The sequence below is a fragment of the Melospiza melodia genome, chromosome 9, assembly GCF_035770615.1.
Source record: "Melospiza melodia melodia isolate bMelMel2 chromosome 9, bMelMel2.pri, whole genome shotgun sequence".
In the NCBI taxonomy this organism is placed as follows: domain Eukaryota; kingdom Metazoa; phylum Chordata; class Aves; order Passeriformes; family Passerellidae; genus Melospiza; species Melospiza melodia.
Genome location: NC_086202.1, coordinates 6,345,261 through 6,368,989, shown reverse-complemented (window position 1 = coordinate 6,368,989; position 23,729 = coordinate 6,345,261). Strand labels below are relative to the sequence as shown.

At 35.8% G+C, this 23,729-nt stretch overlaps 1 protein-coding gene across 1 annotated transcript in view; it reads right to left on the bottom strand.

Moving 5' to 3' along the window:
• Positions 1-1,549: 1,549 nt before the first annotated feature.
• RAB11FIP2 (RAB11 family interacting protein 2) overlaps positions 1,550-23,729 on the bottom strand; it is a 32,433-nt gene continuing 10,253 nt past the window's right edge. Inside the window, exons 2-5 of the mRNA XM_063163124.1 lie at positions 22,236-22,678; positions 21,101-21,560; positions 9,697-9,742; positions 1,550-6,147 (exon numbers count right to left, since the gene is read on the bottom strand). Of these exons, the coding sequence (XP_063019194.1) occupies positions 5,920-6,147; positions 9,697-9,742; positions 21,101-21,560; positions 22,236-22,678 (1,177 nt within the window). The 3' untranslated portion in view covers positions 1,550-5,919. The remainder of the gene's footprint in view (positions 6,148-9,696; positions 9,743-21,100; positions 21,561-22,235; positions 22,679-23,729) is intronic.

Sequence of the window (23,729 nt, the reverse complement as noted above, 5' to 3'; positions counted from 1 at the left end):
CCAGGCTGGGCTGCACTCAGTGTGGTAGCCTTCTCTCATATTTACTCAATAAGTAGTACAGAAAAAACAGCTTCCATTAGCAGATAGTCTTATTTCTATCTCTTATAAAATGGTACTATTACAAAACAAGCCAACAAAACAATCAAAATTCTAATTAATTAATCCAGAAAAAGAGATGTGTTTTTTAATCATCATTATTTATAACTTTACAACATGCCCAGTGTTACACAAAAGGGCAAAATATCCCAAGTGAGCTGCAGCCAGAACTTGCACAACACTCCCATAAAAACAAATCAAAAGAGGGAAATGAAATCCTGATTTTTATTCTGTGGTTCCATAAAAATATAACTTCAATAAGTACAACTGGAGAGAGAATTGTCCTTAATGATACTTCTAGTATCTAATTTCAGTAATTCTTTAACTGCTAAACTATATTTAAAATAACCTTGAAAACCTTTATTAGAGGGTTGAGATAGTTAGTAATGACAACTGCAAAGACAGCTTCATGCTGGGGAAACTGGAAGCTGTTTAATCCAGTTGGGCTCCCACATCATCAATAGGATTGTGGCTGGTGTCAGCTAACAAACATTATGCCTCTGAGGGAGGGAAATGGTGTGGCTCCCTTTCCAAAGGGGCACAGGAGCTGAGATTAGTTACCAGATGTGAATTACAGATGGAAACTGGTATTTTACAGGCAGTGTGGTGCCTTCCCCTCCTGTCCTCAGTCCTCACACACCAGGGCAGTTCAAATCCTGTGAGCCACGGGCAGACACAACTGATGGGATCTGTGGAAGTCAATGGACAGCTCACAAACTGGCTGTGATTTCCCACAACCACCAAATCTCATGGACACCTCTAAGAGAAGAACCCTTTCTAAGTCCAGATGTATTGACAAAGGTCCTGCTCACATGGCAAATTACCTGGGAGGAATCACATTCCTGTGGAATTCAAAGCTCCAAGAAACTGGGTGGAAGATTCACAAGGTTCCTCTCCCATACCAGGACCTTCTCCATACCTCTTCACCATCCAGAAACCTGCTGTTGTTAGGGCACACACTTTGCTGTTTTGCTGCTTCATGGAAAAGGAGAAAATACTTGTGGGTGATGGGGGAGGATGCTCCAGTTTTCTGTTATTTTGGCTGGGTTTTTATTCTGTCAAGTATTGAGAGAAATATGTGTCATGTTCTCCATATCAGAATTTGCACAGTGTTTGTTCTCGTGCTAAATGCTGCTCTGGCCTGCAGAGCCAAAGATCTCCTGGTAATATTTACACAGCCATGGCATCAGAGGAATAGTGCATTTAAAGGAATTGCAGATACCATATGATAAAAAGACATACACAATTTAAGAATACACAATTTTTTCCACTAATTCAAAGTTCTGGATACTACTGAAGAGATTTCCCTTAATGGCTACCCTGCAAACATCTGGGATATTCATTCAGAGCTGCCCCTAAGGAAATATCCCTCTGTGGTCTGAGAGCCTTAACACCATGGAGTTTAGGAGCCACATGCTTTGCATAACACAGATTAATGTCACAATTCAATAAATACTGCAGTAGTGCATTGTGGTGCTTTATTAGTGTTAGACATGCAATATTTATTTAATGAACAGAAATTAAAATATTAAGATAACATTTTCATCAAATTAAAGGATCTGAAGTTGCAATAATGGAACAAAAATAAAGTTTTTCATGCATTCTAAGTTTATAGTTCTCACAAGTGCATATAGTTATGATTCTGTACCATTATTAAATGTAGACAAACTACCATTGATGCACAAGACAAAATAAAACCCTTAAGTTATAAGTAGAGATCCTATCCTTTACAGACTTCCTATATAACCTGGATCTTCAGCTTTTTATAATACACTGTAATACATCTGGAAGCTTCTAAGATGAATAGGAATGGCTCAACCACTTGTAACATACAGTGGTTTCCTCAATGTAGAAATTATAAAAGATAAAGCAAATGCCCACCATGCTTCAGGAGACTGTGACCTTTTCAACAGAAACAAATCTTAAACCCCTTCATAAACAGATTAAAGTGCTACCTATTGCATATTAAATACTTCCAGTGACTGTATTGAAATTTTAAAGTTACAAATCCCTGAAAATAGGGTTTCCTACTGAAAGTGCTGACAGACCCTTAAATGTAGCATCATGAACACAGCAGAGCTATAATCCTTCAGCAAGTACTTCAAAGAAGGGCAAGTTAGTCAACATGCTCTAAATTCACCATTGTAAAAGCCCAGCTAACACCTCTATCATATCTACAACAGCAATGGTACAAAGAGCAGAAAAGCATCAGCTCACTTTACATACTTGATGTAGGACAATAATCTTTCTTTAAAGCTGGAAGCATAAATAAACCCCCAGTGCAGCAGTAAACACATTAAGACAGCAGTTCTGTTTGTTTTAAGATGCATCCAATAAAGGGCATCCTGTACAGAAAGAAATGCAGGCTAGTATCTAATGAGCATGATTTTCATCAGGTCCCCAAATCATGAAACCTTTCTAAATACAAGGCAGCATTTCCACAGCTGGAAAATTACAAATAGTTCTTGACACAGAGCCAACAGCAATAAATGCAGTTATAATCTAGAGAGAATGCTACATTCATTAGGAGGTGGAAAACCAAGCTAAACTTAAAATACAGCAGCAAGAGGTAACATACATAAATATTAAACATCTTTCTTGAATGGCTGAAAGTTTACATTTCTGACTTAAAACATTAAAGTATGGCCTTCATATTTGTCCTTTTAAGTAAGCAAAATACACGGCAGAGCTGTTTCAAAGGATAATTTCAAAATATAGTGCATGCATGGATGAACTATTATGCTAATTTAGGAGAGAAAATATCAAAGTAATGTGGAGATGTTCAAAATTTTCATCCCTATATTTTAAAGGGCAAGAAAGACTGACCACAAGTGGCAAGTTTTTATGGGTTTAAAATGATCTGCAAGAAAGTCTACAATTTTATCCTATGGGAAAAACAGAACTTCCTTTGTTTTCAACATACAAATTACTCTGTATGAGAAGTTTTCATTTGAAAGCTGCATGGATCAAAAATACATGTAGGGTAAAGATGCTTTTAAAAAATAATCTCAGAATATAGGAAAATGTTAATATTTTCCTTCAAAGCAGAAAATGAAGTGTATGTAATCTTTCAAGAATTGCTCCAAAAGTAGCCTGTATTTTTACCTATAAACTCTATAAAAATATCTTCATAATTTTAATGTCCCATTCTGCCTCTCAGTAACTTTACCTTTTTCTAAATTGCATTTGTTGTTCTCTCCTCTTTCTTGACAAATTGTTAGAAACAAAAGGTGCTTTTATTCACTCAGAGATCAGATAAAGACTAGATAGCACATTCAAAGCTTCACTAAATTTCTTCACTAATGCACAAAAATTGATCTTTTCGCTACCTTTAATCTGCTTATCATTCTTGGTATGCAAATATGTCAAATGATCTGCTTTTAGTCAATTATGCAGTTTGATATTCTACATTTACATTCTAAAAGAAGTGATTTCAGAGGTGCTAAATATAGTAGAGTTTCATTTTAATAATTATAAGTTGGCTTGCATGTGAGAAGTCACTGGAGCACATTCTCTGGTTAGTGCAGTTGTTAATCCTCACTGGTGGGGATGGTTTAAGCACTGTGGATACTAGAGATGGTCTCATACCTGTTAGTTGAAAATGAGTGTGGAATTCAAAACTATTGCAGAACAATTCCCCACCAACAACAGGAGAAAACCACTGGCTGCAGCCAAGCATTTGAAAATGTTTAAGAACTTTTATGGAAATACTGAGTAACTGAAACACATCCTGGTGTAATTAGAAAATGAAAATCTAATTGAGTGTAAACCTCAACTTCTACCAGCAAGCATACCATGAACTAGTACATGACCTTTGGCACTTTGAATATATTACAACAAATTTACAGTCATCGAGATCCTAAGTGGGTGAAAAGAACATTCACGTGGTTTCTGAGGTACCAAACTTGATACATCCTCAGGCTGACCAAAGAGAGATTGCCTGGTGTAGGATGGATTTCTGCACTGCAAAACACAAATGCAGAGCTCTACAGCTGGGCAGGGCTGGCACCTCTCAGGATCCATCCAGGCACAGGGATCCACACCAAGGGATCCCACGCCTGGGCTGGGAACTCTGGCTGCACACATTTTAGGGACAGTGCTAAATGGGGATTGGGAGGTAGTTGCTAAATAAAAGAAGAAAATAAAGGAGAAAAAGCCAAAAATAAGTAAATGAAATCTGAGAGGATTTGTACAAAGAAGGTTTTTTTTGTAACTAGAATACTTCTGTGCTGTCCTACAATACTAATGACATCAAAAGCAGTCAGACAGAACTTTCTCAACCCTTCCATATTTAAGTAGTATTCAAGATATTACCAATTTCTGCAGTTTTAAAAATGAAAAAGTATTAAAATCTTTTACATCAATAACAACAACAACAAATTGGAATTTAATTTCAAGTTTTTTTGGTCATCTCAGCAGCAGCCATGCCATGGTGCTGTAAAAAAACCCAACAGATCAGGTGCAGAAAGAAAGACAATTATCTTAAATCCAAATCTAAAATATTCTCTGTACATGTTTTCAATAACATTTTACTGTTTCACAGCAACAGAAAGTCCAAGTAAGACTCCTATTAAGGAAATTAAAGTTAAAATCTATTCATCTTAATATTTTGAGGGTTCCCCTACAGTATTTTCCCATTATACCTTCATCACTATATTTTTCCAATTCACTGTATAACAGGTACCTTTTCATACATCATTTTACAAACAATTATTAAATGATCAGGAAGATATTTACTACATTCTTCTTTCATTTTTCTCAGTGAGAACTGACTTTCAGAACTATTTACATGGAATACAGACATTTTTAATGAAAAGCCTAAGTACTCTAGATGTGTTTAAGCAACAGGGCCTATTTCTAAAGGCATATACTTCATTGTCATAAGATTTAAAAAGTTAAGACACATATATAATGTAAAACTCAACCTTAAATTGATTTATCGTGTCTATTTAAGTCAGCATCTCCATTTCTGCTACATTTTCACGGCAGTAGACTTTGACTGAACAGAAGTATTCATTTCTTTATTCCATACTTGAGTTCTCCAGTACCTCTGACTCTGTGAACACTGTTCAAAGTACTTTTAACACATGAAAAGGCATGCAGTAACTTCATACAAAAAGATCCTCAAAACAACCTTATGTCATGAGCTCACTACCAAAGTTCACTCATTATACACAAAATTCAGCATTTAAGTGTAAAATAACTGGTTCCAGTGTGCCAAGACAGAAATGGCACGGGGGTTTTTTTGACATTGTTATATAAAAAAGCACATTGTATAGAATACAGCATTTACTCTGCAAGGATCGATTGTGCATCACTGTTTTCCTCTAATATGTGCAGGACTACATTCCATTGCAACAAACCACACTTAGGTTTAGTAGAGTACTACACTGGATTGAAAACAGTGGTCTTGATGGCATGCTGTAAAAAAAAGAACAATATATTTGCCTAATACCAATAATCATTCAAGAAAACATTCATAACAGCGCAGGCTTCTCTGTTGAAACTGCCACATGGTGAACACTAAGCTATTATATAAACTGCATGGACATATTTATTATGTATCATTAACTCTATTTTAAGTATTCTGTACCTTAATGTAATTTCAAAAAGAAAGAAAAAAGATACCTAAGTAATCTAACATAAAACAACTTTTGGCAGCCCCTGCTAGTGTTTGGATTTTTAAAAAAAAGGAAAAACCCACGCCATTGTCCCTCCTCCCCATTTTGCTGGAATTTCTTAGGAGAAAAGGAATGAAGAGAAGACAAAATATTAAAGTGTGATCTCCTTCCACTAATGCATTCAGCAGAAAGCAGCACTGTCTCAGCTTTTGGAGAATTTGCCAGCTTTGCGAGAGGGTTCGTATGGCACTCTGAGAATGCTGGGGGTCTCCTCCATCACTCGCACCAGCAGATTGTCAATGTAATCCTCCAGCTCTCGGATGTGGCTGTCCTTCTTCTTCAGCTGCTCCTTGTGTTTCACCAGCTCCTGCAGCACCTCCTCGTAAGTGAGGTTTCGGTATCCTGCAGTGGCATCAAAAGGATTTCCTTCCTGCAGGTAAGTGGGGGGAAAACACCAGATTTCATTAAGCGGTTCAGAGTCTCCAGAAAATTAATTGGTATTGCTTTTTGTGTTTCTCATGTGCATCTCTTGATGTGAAAAGCAATTTTTTCACCAACACCTGTTTGCTGCAGTGCTTTTCCCTCCAGACAACTGGAGATGGGCTGCCCAGCTGGTTGAACATTTCCCACTCTGTCATCTCAGAGAAAAATCTCAGTGAGGTGGACACACAGAGTTAGTGACGGTATGAGCAGTGAGCACAACAGCTGGCAGGTTCATTTTGGGAAACCAACCCCCTTAACTATGGAATAACAAGAGAAGAGCCCTGAGAATTCAACTCCTACTGTAACTTCTCTGAGTATTTTCCTCTGGAGAGCATCACAGCAAAGCATTTACTCAGCTCTACATGACATCAGCCCTCATCTGTCTTTCACATAAATATTTGTAGTCACCAGTGGTTCTCCAGGCCTTGGCTTCTGAATCACATAATAAAACTTTCAATTTTAAATTGCAGGTGAAGGCAAAAGGTTACATCTTACTTGCACTAGAGCACTTAAGGCAGAAATAAATGTGTACCTATAAAAGACCTTGCTTTGTTTAAAGCAGGAGAGGCCCAGAATTAAGCAGTAGGGAAAACAGAATTTTTTCTGCAATGATTTCTGATGACTCAGTAAGTGCAGATATTAAAGATGGAAAAATTAGTCATCTTAAAAAGGACAACATGTTATCCTAAAGACTGTAAACGTGAATGTCTTCTTGTGTGTTGGTTTACAGAAGTATCAGCACTGTTAGACATGTTAAGCAGTATGCTTCATCTCATTCAGAAATGAAAACATTTAGAAGATATGGAACCTACAAAGTCCAGCACTTCTAACAGGGCACACAAGGCAGATTTTGTTTACAGTAGAAGCATGTCATTAAAAATTACAAAGCTTGCACAGCTAAGAAGCACACCACATAATAGTCATACTCATTCCTTTTCCATGCCCCATTCTTTTCTTTCCATACAGCTCCATATTTGCACATTGGCACATGTCGACCCATTAAAATATGCAGCTGGGCAAAGTTTTCAAAGGAGCCTAATTAAAAGTGATGGTGCCCTGCAAATAGGCTGAAGTGTGACAGATCAGCTCTCTCCATCAATTATACTCTAACAGTAGCTCTCAAAAATATGCTTTTAAGGGTTTCTCTCTGCACTTGAGACATTAAATGTCACATTTATGGATGCATATTCAGTATTTTAAATGCACCAAGTTAAGGGATTGTAAGTAATCAGTAACTGCCACTTTATTAAAATGGCTAACCTGATGAAATTTATAAATTGGTTCGCAATCCATTTTCAACAAGTATAGAAGAGAAAGTAACTTCACTTTGTTGTCATATTCTTGGCACATTTTCTTCTACAAGAAGGAAGTAAAACTTTCTCTTTATTAAATTTTATTCTCTTTACTAAATTTTTCTCCATACTCGAGAAAACAGCATTAAAACTTATATGCCTGAAATACAGGGTTTGCCTAATTTTCTGATTTGGCAAAGGAACAGGAATAAAGTAGTGCAATGATGACTTTAATTATGCAATCAAGTTTACTGGAAAATTGCGTGTAATATATTTGCTTTAGAGATGTTTATCATGCACATGCTCCATACATGTCTTAATTATGCAAGAAAATTCTAGCAGAACTATGCTAGCATTTAGAAATTAATATTGGTAAAATTAAGATTTGGTATGTTCAGCTTGAGACAGTAGGTAATATTTAAATTTATAAGGAACACTTATTTATTTACAAAAATAGACACCACCATTTTAATGCTTAAGAATAATATTATAATCAATTTTTTAAGGGGAAAAAAAGAGTTCTAAACAAGCCATGCAAAGAATGATTATCTCATCTACAAATCCCTGTTGGGGTACACACTGCCAGTCACAGGAAAGGGCAGATAAAATGAATCCTGGCAATCCCTGATCATCTCCTCATTGTTCTAATGAGGAATTCTGCTCTGGGAATGTCATCTAAGCTACTTTCACATCTTTTGTCCTACTTACTTCATCTTCCTTTCAGTTCTTAATTAGGCCTTAAAGAGCTCATGCTGCCCTTTCAACTGGCTACTGCTCCCATTTGAACACTGCCTTCAGAGACAGGTGTTGGCATCAGAGGAGAAGACACACAAACATAATTACTAAATAATATGCACAAGGAAGAAATGTAATAACTTGGCGAGGGCTAATATTACAGAATCTAATAATAAATTACTTCAAACACCTTAGAAAGCAATCCTGAATATTTAAAAGGAAATTCAAATGGTTTCATTCAAAACTATGGTTGAGATAGAGTTTCTTCCCCACCTAATTTGTATTTTGCATTAAATGAGCACCACCTCATAATCCTATAACAGACATTTAGGATGGCTGGTATTCCAAAGGAAAAATCATCAAGGATTTCTTTTATCACCTTTAAATCCTTTAAATAAAACAATCCACATCTTATTTCTTAAAAGAATTAAACCAATGCTTTTACCAGCAATAAATTACATGATTTGCAGTAGTACATTTGCAAGCACATAGAAACTGTAATTATGGTTACTTTACAGACAATGGCTGCTAAGTTAAATCAATTTTTTGATGTCTCTTTTTGTCAGAGATTAAGTAACTGCCTGGTAGAATTCAGTTTACTATCTGATCAAAGGCAGCCTTCAAATACTCTGACATCTCCCACCAGCTACTTACATTATAAAAACTTGGGCATTTACAATAACATCAAATGTTATTACAAATCATTTACATAAACCAGCAGAAAACAAACAGTACAAAGTCATATTTGCTTGTGAAACTTGTTTTCTATATATTTTAGAGATTGAAAACAAACCCACTTTTAAAGATGTCATCTATTCACAGAACAAATTCTAGTAAGACCACATTTTCCTTCAAACAAAGACACTGTCCAGGCAATCTGTGGATTATTTTTTGTTTTTTCTTAGTACACAATTTATTCCCAGTACTTTTAGAAACAAGAGCGTTTTGAATTATACCTGCTAGCATTTATATTTTTTAGTGTTTTCATCTGTTCATTTATTATGTGCATTTTTAATCCTACAACATATCAAGTTATAATTTAAATTTTGATCTGCCTTCTAGAGACTGTCCTCAAGTCTGTGATTATAGTGATGGTAAGCTCCAGTCTGGTCAATTAATAAATCACTGCCTAATGCAGAGTTCCTCACCTGACCATTACTTCTCTAGAGTCATCTAAACCACTCCTAAATTCAGGTTTTGGGGTTTTTTTACCTTTTGTGCAAAGAACTAAATATTGCCCTCTTCATGATGTCACAGCTAAACCCCACACTGAGTGCAAAACTCTTCTTTATTTCCAAATTTACATTAAGCCTGTGCTTTTCTACTTAGGTTTTCTGGATATGTCAACAAAAGAAAAATAAAAACCTCAACATTTCCATGTAAGAGGTTAAAAAAGAACAAAAGCTTATAAGCTTATACAAGTATCAATTAGCTGGCATTTTCTGATGGCTTTCCATTTCATAACTCACCGTTTTTTTCCTGAGATCCTCAGAGCCAGAAGGATTCACATTAAAACTGTGGGGAAAAAAACATACCAAACAAATATTAGCAGGGCACACTTATTTGGCCAAAACATCTGCTAGAACACAGCACTGAATTAGACACCACAGTTTGAATGCATAAGAATAATCTTATTATATAATATATATATATATATTATATATAATAATCTTACACAGCTACAAAGTATTTAATATAGTTTATTTTCTCGATTTTTTAAACTTAGGAAAAGAAAATATTAGAAATTAAAGGAAATTTGAATATTTTCTTTGTTCACAATTCTTGCATTTTTTTGTATTCTTTTTGTCATCAAATTTGAATAACTAATGAAGAAATGCAAGAAAGGCAATTATGGATTTGGCTTCCTTATCTCTCCTCTTATCTCTAGACTTAGCTTGAGCTTCTAAGCATGGAGTGCTACTTTAAATGAAATATCCTAGAAAGAGGTCCTTGGGATGAGATTGATAAAATCCAACAACCAAACCCTACAGACTAACACATATTCCCAGCTTTCATGGCAGCTCCTAGAGGACAAAGCTCCTAGAAGACAAAATTCCAGTGAGATCAACAGCTTAGGGCTAAAAAGCCATCTTCTCTAAGCTACATTTATTTGGTACTTAAAACTGAGTAAATAATCTATTATTTTATAAACCTAGTGATTATTATGCATAACCAGAAAGGAAAACTCTTTCATAATGTTGTTGATACTGATAAAAACAGCCACTGTCTAAATGTCAGGCTTAAGAAACTGTCCACACAGGCTGGTGTAATTATTAGCAAGTATCTTCAAAAATCAGGGATGCTGTGTTCTTATGTACTTGCTACAGCAGGTCTGGAGATAAAACATTCCCAAAAAATGTGTCCAAAATCTAGATATGGCTGACAAATATTATTTACTTGGTAGCACCACAGCAGGCACATTCTTTCACAACACAGAATCTGTTTAGTTAGACTGCATGTACTGGCTTTGAGGGTGATGTGTGACTGAGAGCTACAAAAAACATATATATACATATACTTTTTTTTTTTTAAATTGTGAAGATTTTTTTGTATTAGGGAACATCTATTTTGTGACTGTTATCTGAATTTATAAACCACGTATTTCATGGTGTAGAAGTGGAAGGGCAAAAAATTTACGAACTAAAAATATGTAATATATATATATATATATATATTTGTGAACTAAAATATGTAAAATATATATATTTTACATTAATCTAATTTTTTTAATTTTTTTTTTTTTAAAGCAGGCAAACTTTTGCTCAGAAATAAATCCTGTAAACCATCTGAGGGTATTTGACAGAGACTGGATTAGAGGAACAGTCCCAAGCAGACACCCAGAGGTGTCACTAAGCCTGGGTAATTCCACCTGTGTGGAACAGCAATCCCCAGCATTCTGCCCTGTTTGCTGAGACCCCTTTGGAATGAGGAGCCTTTTCCACAGGGCATTGTCTGCCCAGCCAAAGGCAGGGTCCCTCCCTCCCTCCCAGCCTCCTTTCAGCCCCACTCTGATGTGTCAAACACATGATGAACTCGCTCCATTCATGGCTGCCTTCCGTGATCCCAGCACAAAAAAAATGAGTTAACTGAACTGGATCGAATTAGCTTGGTGAAAAGCAAGAATGTCTCTATTTAACGAAGTGTGGCGTTAATTTGGGATATCTTTCTTTTGGGACTGTTTCCTCGTGTTAGACAAGATATAGAATAATGCAGCCTGACTGCTCAACTGGGGGGCTTTCTGAAAGGTTAAAAAAGCAGGATTTTCACTGCCTTCAATGACTTTTTAGTTTCTGTGAAATAAGTTCTGGGACTCTTTTTTGTAGTGGTAGCTTAAAATGAAAGCAGCAGTTCTGACTATGAGAAGCTGCATTTCAAAATTAGAACTATAAATCACTGGCAATATGGACTAGTTGTTTGGGGTTTTTTTAAGCAGTAAAAAACCTGCAATAATTTCTGCAAAATTGTGAACTTCATAACTGCAATTTCAAAAGAGAACATCTGCGTATTTTGCAAGAAGAAATTTGAATACACTTGCAAAAACAAAAATGAAAAGCTATTAAAATATTCCCCAATAAAAATCCAAATGCTATGAGGGCTCTTACTCATACTTTAAGGAGATTCATAGAAAATATACTGCTTTTGGAGGAAGAAGCAGGTGCTGAGATTGCATATAATAACATTTTTCTAAATCAAAGTGTCTGCTAAGTAAGGTGGGAGCTCATTAGCCTTGCTGAGCCCTGCAAAGTTCCCTGCCAGTGCCCCAGCCCAAGGTGAGTGTGAGCAGATGCAGATTCCCACCACTGCACCCCTATTTCACTGTCTGAGGGGCAGGTAACACCTCAAAAGAACATCCTATACAATTATCAATGCAAACAGTTGGTGGAGTTGTCTGTTTGGTGTATTGAAATTCACGAAAGCATTTATTTTTTAATTTAAATTTCATCACAATAATAGACACCTAAAGTTACCACCTCACTCAATTACTGGCAATAATTGTATAAAACAAACCTATAGGACTGCAGCCCATGCTGTACAAGCAGCACAAGCTTCCTTTGGGCAGCCTAAAAGCATTCTGAAATCATTGATCTGAATAGTTATAAAAAATAACATTGTTTTGAAATCGATGATCTGAACAATTATAAAAAATAACATTGTTTTCTCCTGTGTTACACTCACAGTTCATAGTGACAGTGTTAGTTATAATCCAGTCTCTGGGGTTTTTTCCCAGAGTTTGATAAACTGGCAGGGAACTCCTGCTATGGGAGAAGTTCCCATGTACACAGCTTGGGGAAAAAAAGTATCTTTTGGGTTTTTGTAGAGTGAGGATTACTGTGAGGAGTGATAGTGAAAAACTGGCACTGTGGGATTCGATAATTATTGTTTGTCAATTATGCCCAAACAAAATTTGCTCAGTTTACAAGTAAAAAAAGATATTTCTTTTCTAACACATGGACTTTTCATGTGCCTTCAGGTGATGCCTCATACTGATTTTCAACAGTTTGTCTCTTACCAGTAACAAATTTTCATTCTCTCTGATCACCTTCAAGGAGCTACTAGCAGGGAGGTAAATCCTGCCAGCACAGATTACAAATCAGCTGCAGTAGGATCATGGAAGTGACACTGAGCCCCCAACTTGCACATCCCCTCTACCCTTCTCTAGGCAGAACAGATTTCTCCAACCCAGCACAACCAGTCCTGTCCCCCATTTCACCCAGCTGAGAATTCAATTAGTGTCCCTGACAGTTACTTCATATAACAGACATTTTTACCAGATTAAATCATAGCCATTATTTTATTGTTCCATATTATTTTACAGCTTTGGACATAACTTTCTTTTTACATTTTTCTCTAATAGTAAAGTTTGTTTGAATTTCTGGGGTTTCATTGGCTTAGATTTCAGTTTTAGCTCATCTGAGCTGAGAACCCTTTTCTATTGTCCTGCTCCTGAGGGGAGAAAGGGATGAGAAATAAAAATAATATAAACTAATAATGGAGACAGACATACTGCAGGGCTGATTCTGTAGAGTGGTCTGGGTTGCTATTTCATAATCATAGCAAGCATATTATTTTGTACTGCAGCGTCATTTTCTCTATTTAAAAACATTTCATTAGAACTAATTGAAACTTTTTTTTGATAAAACTTTTTTATGGTAATTAAATACTTCCATTTCATGTTGATAATTAACAGTTTGTATAGGAAGAATACAGTGGAGTTGAGTTCAGGATGTGTCACAAGCTCAGGTTTATGGCTGCATCTTACAACTTTATTGAAATTTAATAGCAGTTAAAAATTCAAACATCAGGTCTGGTGGCTGCATAAATATTTAGCTTCTGAATGCCTAGAGATTAAAACAATCTTCATCAAATCTTTCCTAAAACTGATTTAAACATTTTAGTGCCATTTAGTCTGACAACATAATGAATGGGAATCAGACTCCTAAATTTGCTCCATGGAAAGAGTATTTTCTTAAGGACCAAAAGCTTTTCACTTACCTTTTGCTATTCCTATTAGTTACACGATAGTAGTAACTAATCTAATAGTAGTGTATACTATTAGAAATTAAAATTAGGATATTTAAATTAATCATTACTATTCAAAGTATTAAAATTTATGTTAACTTAACATTCTGTAAAACATCTATTATACCAATGAGGTAAGTATGAGCTTTCAGTTTCTTTCCTTTAATATGGAATGTCTGCATACAGGTAATTAGCAAAGCTTTGCCATACTCATTTTTCACTAGAGTTGAAATTCCTATTCCTATCCCACTTCTTGGTCTTTGGACTGATTCTGATTTCAGTGCTTATGCATTTTTCTTTGGATTCTCACAACATATATCAAAATCTTGAAATATTAGGATGCCATTTAAGTTATTGCTATTGCACAAGGAAATAAAAAAAAAGAAAACCAAAACCAAAAGAAATGAATAAAATCAGATACAGTTAATGAAATTCAGAAACTTAGCCTTCCATAGAATATCAGCCTGCTGTGCCTGGCAATGCAGAGCTCACTTTATATTCTGAGAAGGAATGACTGTCTTGTCTGGCAGCTAAACAAGTACAGAAAAAGCATATTACCATCTATTTTGCAATTAGATTCTGGGGAACATCACTTAACACATTTCACTGTATAAATTGCTCTGCTGTCAAGCCATGTCCTGTGGCCTTTTGGAGTTTGGGTAACCCCAGGAGGACACAAAAAAAGGATCAGGTTTTGTGGCTCTCACTACCTCTTCTTGATTACTTAGAATTCTAAGTATATAAATATTTCTCCTCTTACTAGGAGTTGGGCTACAGCAAATAACTTTTTTTTCTCAAGAGACCACTAAAGAACTGTTAGACTAAAAGTTGTGCCAGGATTTCCACTGGAAGACCCTATTATTAGAGATCTCTAAGTCAACAACAAACAAATCAAACAATACTAAAATTATATTTTACACTGAAACCTACAGATCCATTTTTGAATTATTAAAAGAGTAGAACTAATCCTTAGTTCTTATAATGAAATAGAAAAAAAAAAGTGCATTGCTTTTACATAGCTTCTGCATTTATTAATAAAGGAACAATAGAACAAATTATTCTTTTTTAAAATGAAATACAACAGGCAGTGCATTTTCCCTTGGGAAAGATAATATGCCTCATGCATCCTCTCAAAAAAGATTTCACATGCCCTAATGTGCACCAAGAGACATTGCAAGCTTGAAAAAATCTTGTCATGCAGCCAGCAGGATGAACTTTCCTAACAGTATTCCTAAAACAGTCAACTCATTAGGAGTGACTGAGTGCTGGTGAGGAGCCTGCAAAAGTCAAGATTAATACCAAGTATTTCTACAATATCCCTCAAAGAGTTGATGGCTCCAGCCCACCTTAGTCATGTCCCAAATGCTGTGACCACTCCTTTGCAGGAGCTTTGCAAAAGATTTCATTATTCTCTTATCACATGCAGTGATCTTTCAAATCAGATGATAACAGTCCTGGCAGGACAGACTAAGAATCGCTGCAGGACTTCTGCTTGTTTTGTAAATTCACTTTACCTCTCATACCATCAATGTATTTCTCTTGTTGAAATAATGTTCCACTGACACACTGAATTAACAAATGTTAATGGTCTGGAGTACAATTAAAGCACTGTCCTAGTCCATCAATATTTTACCTAGACTGAAGATCACAGGTGACTAAAGTCTAGTCAAATTTCAGTAGAGAACTGAAAAAAAATATTCATTTCAAGAAAAGCAATGCAGAAGTACACTGTTCTTAAAATAAGACATGCTAACACTAACAGAGGAAACAAAATTTTGAAAATACCATCGTTCACCTGATGTCATTTTTTTAATAACCAAGAAATAAATGTGCTAAAATGTCTTAACAGACGTTATTGCTTTAGCAAGTACAGCAATATCTAGAGAGCAACATTTTTGAAAAAGGCATGTGAAAAGCAGAGTGAATTGCATTGTACACTGAATTTCCTATTTGGCAGAGAAATACACAGCCACTACAATCCTTTGCTCTCATCAGGCAACTTTTGGGGTTCATTCCAATGGAGCTGTCGCCAGTAACTCTGCAAGACTGAAACCATTTAACAGTGACTTTGATTGTGCTGAAGTTATTGCACTAATAACTCACCCTCACTGTGGTTTGGGATAACAGGTTTTACTTTAGAACTTCTTCAGCTCACTCGAGACTGGCACCTGCTCTACTGTCACAGCTCAAGTGAGAAGCAGGAACCCAGAGGAACACCAGGATGTTGCAAAAGCTTCTGTAAACACCTGACCATCACACATTCAAAATGTTACAGATATCAGCTGTGCTTCAGACTTAGCAATTTAATATTATCCAAACCCATCACTGTTATCAAAAGCCTCCTGTTTTCATGGCACCTCACTCGTTTTTTAACAAATCTAATAATGGCCATATCAAAATGCAAAGCCATTGCTTATTTCAAACATTGCCTCCATTGGGAAAAACAAAACTGCAGTCCCTGATTTGTTTGGAACATGTGACATTGAGGAGACAGGCAGCTCTAACAGCCACATATGATGAAGGTGGGAGAGAGGCTCAAGAAAATCACCACATTCAGAAACTACAAGCAGAAAGATGCAAAAGAATTGAAGGATTGGGCTGCTGTTTTCTTTTTGAGTTGCAAATTTGAACAATTGCTGAAGCAGTAAGAAAATACAGAAAAAAATTAAGTAATATTTTCATAATTTATGCTGCAATTCACCAGTGATTAACATTATAAATATGAGCATTATGTGTAATTGTAACAGTGAATCCTAGTATCTCACAATTTCCTTTCTCCTCCACTATTCCATCTTCCACATTTTTAAGAATGTAACACACTTATTGCCAGAACTTGAGATAAAGTGTAAACTGTATGTAGACACAAGCTTTATCTTCTTTTCTATGAAGTATAACAATAGTTAGGTCACGGAAATGCTACTTTAGAAGGGGTTTTTTTAATGCCTCTCTCTTGTATACATACAAGAGAGTATTTATACTCTCTTGTATGTACATACATGTGTATATACATACACATGTATATACATACAAGATCTATATGTATATACACTATCTATACATATATCTATATATACACTATATATACATATATACACTATATATACATATATCTACTTGTGTATATGTGTATATATATATATACATGTATATACATACATGTATATACATACATATATACACAAGATATCTATATATAAACTATACATGTGTATATAGAGACACAGACATTATTTATGTATATGTATATATTTTAAAAATATATAATGTTTAGTAGAAAGCTCCCAAACACTTACCAATCCAGTTTCCCAGATCTGGAATTTGATCTGACCAGTAACAACCTGTCAGCTTTAAATATTGGACTATTTGTCTCCCTGTGTCCAGTGGCTGAGATCTTGTTAATTACCTAAACTCCCTTTCTGTAGGTCTTGTTAATTACCCGTCTCCTGTCTCAGAGGACCTTGTTAATAACTTGTACAATCTCTCTAAAAAGGTCCTAATAACACATTAAAATTAAAGATGCTTTTCTTTTAGCACTTGTCAAGTGGTGTAAATTGAGAAATTTTCACATCGGTTTATTAGCCTGTAGTGTGGTGTCATGTATTTTCCTAAACAAAAACAATTTCAGATAAACGATGCACAAGCTTTGGTTATGGCACAAAACAATCTTTGTTTTCCAGGAGCACCCTCAGTTTCTTTAACTGTGTTCAACACAAAAGCCACGTGGCTTCTGACTGCAAATTAACCTCCTGAGGGCCACAACAGCAGTAATTGTAAGAATGAGTGCAATTTAAGGCAATACTGGGTAAAAGTTTCAAAACAGAGCATTAAGAAGTACAAAACCAAAATCATTATTGGTAAATGCTGGCCAAGAGCACTAGACATTGTTTGCTTAAAAATTCTTTGTTGGCTGTATGATACAAAACTTCTGGAATGAACAGATTTTGTAGTATTTGCAAAACCAACATTTTTGGTTTTGCTGTGAGACTCCTGTATTTTTAAATAGTCAAGAAATCAGCTGATAAATATCTCGATGCCTACAACAGACAATGGAAACCTCAATCTTAACACTTAGTAACACTGTGATATCATATCTACAAAAACACTTTAAAAATACTCATTTATCCACTCAGCATTTGCAGGAGGCAAAGCATCATCCCTATTTTACAGTTTTAGCCAAAATCAGAGAACAGCTTTGCCAGATCAGAGATTAATAGAAATTAGGGGTCCATATTTTTGATTTCCATATTTGTGATTTCCTGTCAATAAGTATTATATACAAACCAAACAGGTTTTTGCTTTGCTTCTGCAAAATACTTCTAAAACCTTCATGAAACAACAATAATAAATAATAGCAATTAAAACAATTCAAATAATCCTGGCATACTTGCTTTGTAAAATAAAAATCCTACAAGTGTTGCTGAACCACTTCTATAATTCTTGGATCAGCAGCAAAGCAACACGTGGAAGATGTACTTATCTTCATTTGTTTAATTAGTAAGTAGGAGTAATTAGTGGCAGAGCATGCAGCCAGCCAGCCAAGCACTGCAGGATGGGCTGGTGAGGGGCTGTTCAGCAGCTCACCCAGCTGATGCCATGAGCTGCTGTCCTCCACTTTGTTACTGCTCACTCAAAATTACCAACCACAATTAATTAGGATGGACTTAAGCCTGACCCAAAGTTCACCCAAGTCACTGGAAAGCTTCCCCCTAAGGTTACAGATGTGGCTGCACCAGCACTGAGAATGTGCCAGTCACACCACAAACATGAAGGAGCTGGGTTTGGTGGATTTTTTTGAGGGAGCAATGCTATAGGTTGGGTTTTTTCCTTCCATTTTTCCTTGTGTCCAGCCTGGTCCCACAGATTGGGTGTTTTATGGCTCCAGTGTGCTCCTAGAATACATCCTCCAGTGGGATTTCCTCAGCTCAGGATGCTCCATCACCCAAACCAAGGCTTAGCCAAGTGGGGTTAAATGGGAGATCCACCTGCAAAGCAGACACCTGGTCCACAACAGAACACTAATTTTGGACACACCCTAATAAAAAAGTACTGCCTGGTTTACTTGCACAAATGGGATTCATCCAAAAGAGCTTAATAGCACAGTGAGTAAATAAGAAACAACCCAAAGACTAAATTCCCTGCCTACACTTTCTGCATACTAAATTTGTTACCCAGCTTCATTTATTTTGGGCACATATTCATACAAATTCTTTCTTCAGTATCACTAGTTCAAAAAATTAAAAATGGACTCCATCCGAGCAATCCTCCACAGATAAAAGGTAAACTTAAACTGTAAACTTATTAAATATGCACATTTTGTATTAGTTTCTACTTCAAAAGAAAATAATTCTATAAGATACATTTGGAAGAAAGTAAACTAAGTCTAAAAGGTTCACACAGAACATCATAATAGAACATAGAAAAAAAAAGAGCTTCTAACTTAACTTAGTGCATGCTAGATATTATGCCATAATTGCTGTTTCACAAAAAAAGGTCAGAATGTTTACTGTTTTTGGCTTTTTGAAAATAAAATAATATCTATTTGTCTTATCAAAAGTTTATGTTTACATAAAAGTCAAGAACCAGTAAAAGGGACTGTCATACAAAGACAGAAACAAATGACTAGAGTCCTTCTGAATGGGCACTGTGATGAGCTTTTTAATTACAAAACAAAGAAAACAAGTCCATCATGATTACCATTAAGTTTTATATTTATCAAGATCTGCTGCATTCAAGAACTTCAAAAGATTTCACTAGTTATATCTAGCATCTCCCTGAATACAGCGTTTCATTTAAAAAAATTAAATGCTATGCAATTTTAATTGTTATTTGAATTATTTCTATTTAAAGGAACTTACTAGAATGAAAGTTTAACTTCTGACAAACCAAGCTACAACATAACCTTATGCTAATCCAGAGAAATACTTCATTAAATAAAAAATATTCTAAGACTGTGTATAAACACGTCATTTAAGACACTAGGAACTGACTGGACTCATAGAAGGCTCTAAGCAGATAATTTGTTGAGCTCAGATGAGCTTCTAGCAACAAATTCTTTTCTACAGCAGTTCCATCTCAGTTCATTTCCCTAATTCACATCCATGATTAGTTTTGTTAAGAAAATGATTTTAAGTTTAAATCTGGAGTGTACGCATTCTAACCCATGGGACACAATAAGATCCCTCTCTTCTAAGAGAACAAGACAACAAAAACCTTTTTTTTCTTTTAAGAAACTACTCATGTCATTAATTAAGGAATTAATACACAGGAAAAGGTGAATCTTCTAGAACTATGTTTTCCATTTAAAACAGTGATTGATTTTACAGCCTTTAGATTCCAGTTTGAAGCATTTTAATTTCAAATGCATTTTCTACCAAATTTAAGTCATTACACAGAAATGAATGATTACCTTGAAAAAGCAAGGACTGCTAATTCCTGTCATTTATATACAAAAAAAATAAAGAATGCAAAGGAATGAAAGTTAATTAACTTCTTAAACATTTATCTATTGTGAACAGTGTATGTGGGTGGCAGTGTACATAAATATATACATATATATATTTATGCATGTATAAAGAGAGACAGGCAGCCAAGATTATCTTTCTCACTAGTATCAGAACCCAGGAAGGAAACTAAAAGTGAGTTACACTTTTTCTTAAGGAAAACAAGTAAAGCATTGATACACAAACAAAGATTAAAATGGATTATTTAAATCAAAGTTCCTTATCAGCCCTGTAATTTAATTCATTCTGCTCAAGACATAAACTGCTGCCTCGTGCAGCAATTTCAATGCATAGAACCCAGCAAAGCTGCAGTGAGCCAAATGAATTCAGGTGAGATAAGAGTTCATGTGGGTGCTCTCCCATTTAGAAACAGAATGTTCTTTAATTCTTGTACTCTAACATATAGAACCTAAATACTCCTTTGTTTTTCCCCCCCAAATAGTGACATCCACAGGATTTCTTTTCACTAATCCCATTTGCACCACTTTTATTTAGTCAGTTTTCTCTTCCCCTTACACTTGAAACCTTTCCCTCTCCAAACCTGACTTAGGGCAATGTAATAAATTAGCAACAAATGTTCAGGCAAAGCAGAAGACTTCAGGGAGAGCCCATTCTGAAGCACAAACAAGGTCTTCCACAAACACCCAAAAACCTTCACAGCACATATTAGTAATAAAAGTCACTTCCAAACAAAGCAGGAAACGATCAAATTATATAAAAAGTTTGTAACATAAAAACAGAAAAGCACTGATATAAACATGTATAAAGCACAAAGATTGTGTTCCTCAATACTCCACATTTTCATTTATATAACATGTTCAAGATATCAGATTGAAATACAGCAAAAACCTACCTTGAAGATGGCAACATGCTTGTAGGCTTGAAGTTTGCCATGAACGGATTAGTGGAATCATAATCAAAACTCTCCTGAGGAGCTTCCCCAAACGCACTCGGTGATTTCAAGTCACTAGAACTCTCTGATCCCCCATTGCTAAGTTTATCTGACCTCTTGCTATCTTTTTTTCCAGTCACTCTTTCAAAAAGGCTAACTTTCTCTTTTTTCTCTTTTTTAATTTCTTTTCTGATCTCGACAGGTTTGGAGAACAGACTTATGTTTTGATCCCACGTTGCTGGGCTTTCTTCAAATGGATTCTTCTGTCTTGGCAGTGTAGCAAATTTTTGGGGTAATGAAGCACTCACATTAAATGGGTCATTTTGTGCTTCAAGTGCAGTTTCATCAACTGTGCTGTCAAGTTGGCTCATTTTAGAAGTATCAACACTTAATGTCCTTCTGTGTGGAGATTTTAGACTCCCTGCAAACAATCTGTCATTAGTATATTATCAATGAGACACTATATCACAGTTTATGACATGCAGAAAACCCATTTTAGCTTAGATCTAGAAGCTTTGCAACTGAGCCTCAGTTCAAAACACTGGTGATTAACTAAGCTATTAAAAAAAAATAACAGCTGTGGCCTTGATTTCATGTTTCAGAAATGTTTATGGATAGGCACCACAGGAAATTTTTGCTTCCTGCATGAAAATGAAGTTCTACAGAGAAGACAGCTATGACTGCTGTGCCATTCTAGAGACAATAGCATGATGTTGCGTAATAACTTTGAGCAATTCAAAGTATTTTCAGCTCTTTGTATAAATCAGGTTTAAAATTTGGTGATAGTTTTTGACCTTTTAATTAGACTTATTTCTCACGAGATGCTATTTTGCCTAGAGTCCCCTCTGGAATGCAATATACTCTCAGATGAGGACAAAATAAGAGACAATGCTAAACTTTCATACATCATGAGCGATGTAAGTTATTTGTTATGCTCAGAAATAAAAATTATGAGTTACCAGCAATTAAAGAAAAAATAGGCCAGCGATATTTCTTAACATTTTGGCCTTGTATGTGCTTCATAAACTGAAGCAACAGATTGTGAATGCTCTAACAGCAGTGAGCTGTAATTTTAATGGTCAGGAGTGTTACTTACCCCCTTCATCAACAGAGCCAAAGGACTCCAGCTGGCGCCTGAAAAGATGGGTGTAGCCAACGGTGCTGGATTTCATCTTCTCTGAGGAGACGTGGGGTCCTGTCAGGTCTGACATGGAGTGAGCTGAGGACAGCCTCTGAGGGCCCAAGAGGAAAGGTTTTTTTGGTTTTGATTTCATTTGCACTTCACCACTACACACCTCTAGATTTGCATCAGGTGTGTGAGTGCTTGGGATGATTGCAGAGGATGTATCTGAAAACGTCCCATCGTTCTTCCGACCCTTCATTTTGTCTTTTAGTTTAGCAAATGGGGATTTGGTTTTGTCCTTCACTGACAAATCAAACATACTTGCTGTCATGTTATTCCTCATAAACTGAATGTTGACATTGATTTCTCCTCTGTCTTTTGTTCTCTTCCCTTGTCTGGATTCTAGGGGAAACCACCTTAAAGGAGAAAGAGAGCAAATTAACTTGTGTTTTTCTATCATTACACTCCTGTTAGTTGGTTAATGCATGTGGTTAGAACAATTAAAAGAATGAAAACCCAAATCCTATATCAAAGATTCAATCATTCCTGCACTGAAAAACTTCATTTATATTTGTTTTCAAAGACAACTTCTTTGCTTATATTTGTTTTCAGCAAAAACTTCTTAGTTTATATTTGTTTCAAAACTAAATAACCAAGCAAGAGGAAGGTCTTTACAGTGATCACCTGTTTCAAAATCAAAATCAACTCTGGAAGCTGACAAAACATCACCAAAGTTAAGGGCTTCCATCTGCTTATGAAGGAGAATTTGTACTTAATTATAAATACAGATACATTTTCTTTTTTTTTTTTTTTTTTATAGCCTTCAAGAGTCCTTTAGTAGTGATGTATATTAATGTATTCTACGTGGCACCTACTTGATCTAGTAACCTTTTCTCCTTAGATTTTGCTCAGGTTTACACACTAGCAAACATTTTCCCCTCTTTCCTTCCTTCTAAGCACTGGTTAAGATTTATGACAACTGCAGCAATGCTGGCTAAGAAATATCTGAGAGCCCTGAGCAGTCAGCCACCATTTCAATTCTGCAACTGCCTCCCCTCTGGACGCTGACAGAAACTGCACAGGCACAAGTGAGCACGTAGGTGTATCCAGCAGCATCCTCTCTTTTGCAGGTCACCAGCAGGATTAACTTCAGAAATATTTCCTTTGGAACCATGACATAAATCCCCACTGCTTGAAAAGAGATCAAAGGTGTGATCATCTGTTTCAAAAAGCCAAGTGTGCTTCTTTGCCAGGTCCAGCAAAAGCTTTATCATTATCCAAGTGTCTTATTCCTTCCCTATCGTGCTCCATTGTCCCATGGAAGCATCTGCAGAATTATGGCTCAATCTTCCCTCCACAGCTTCACCTAAATGAATGACCAACACACAATCCCTTCTCCACAACCATCACCAAGAGTCTTTCCCTATTTCAAAAGGTCACAAGGGCACATTTCAGACCCACCGGCTC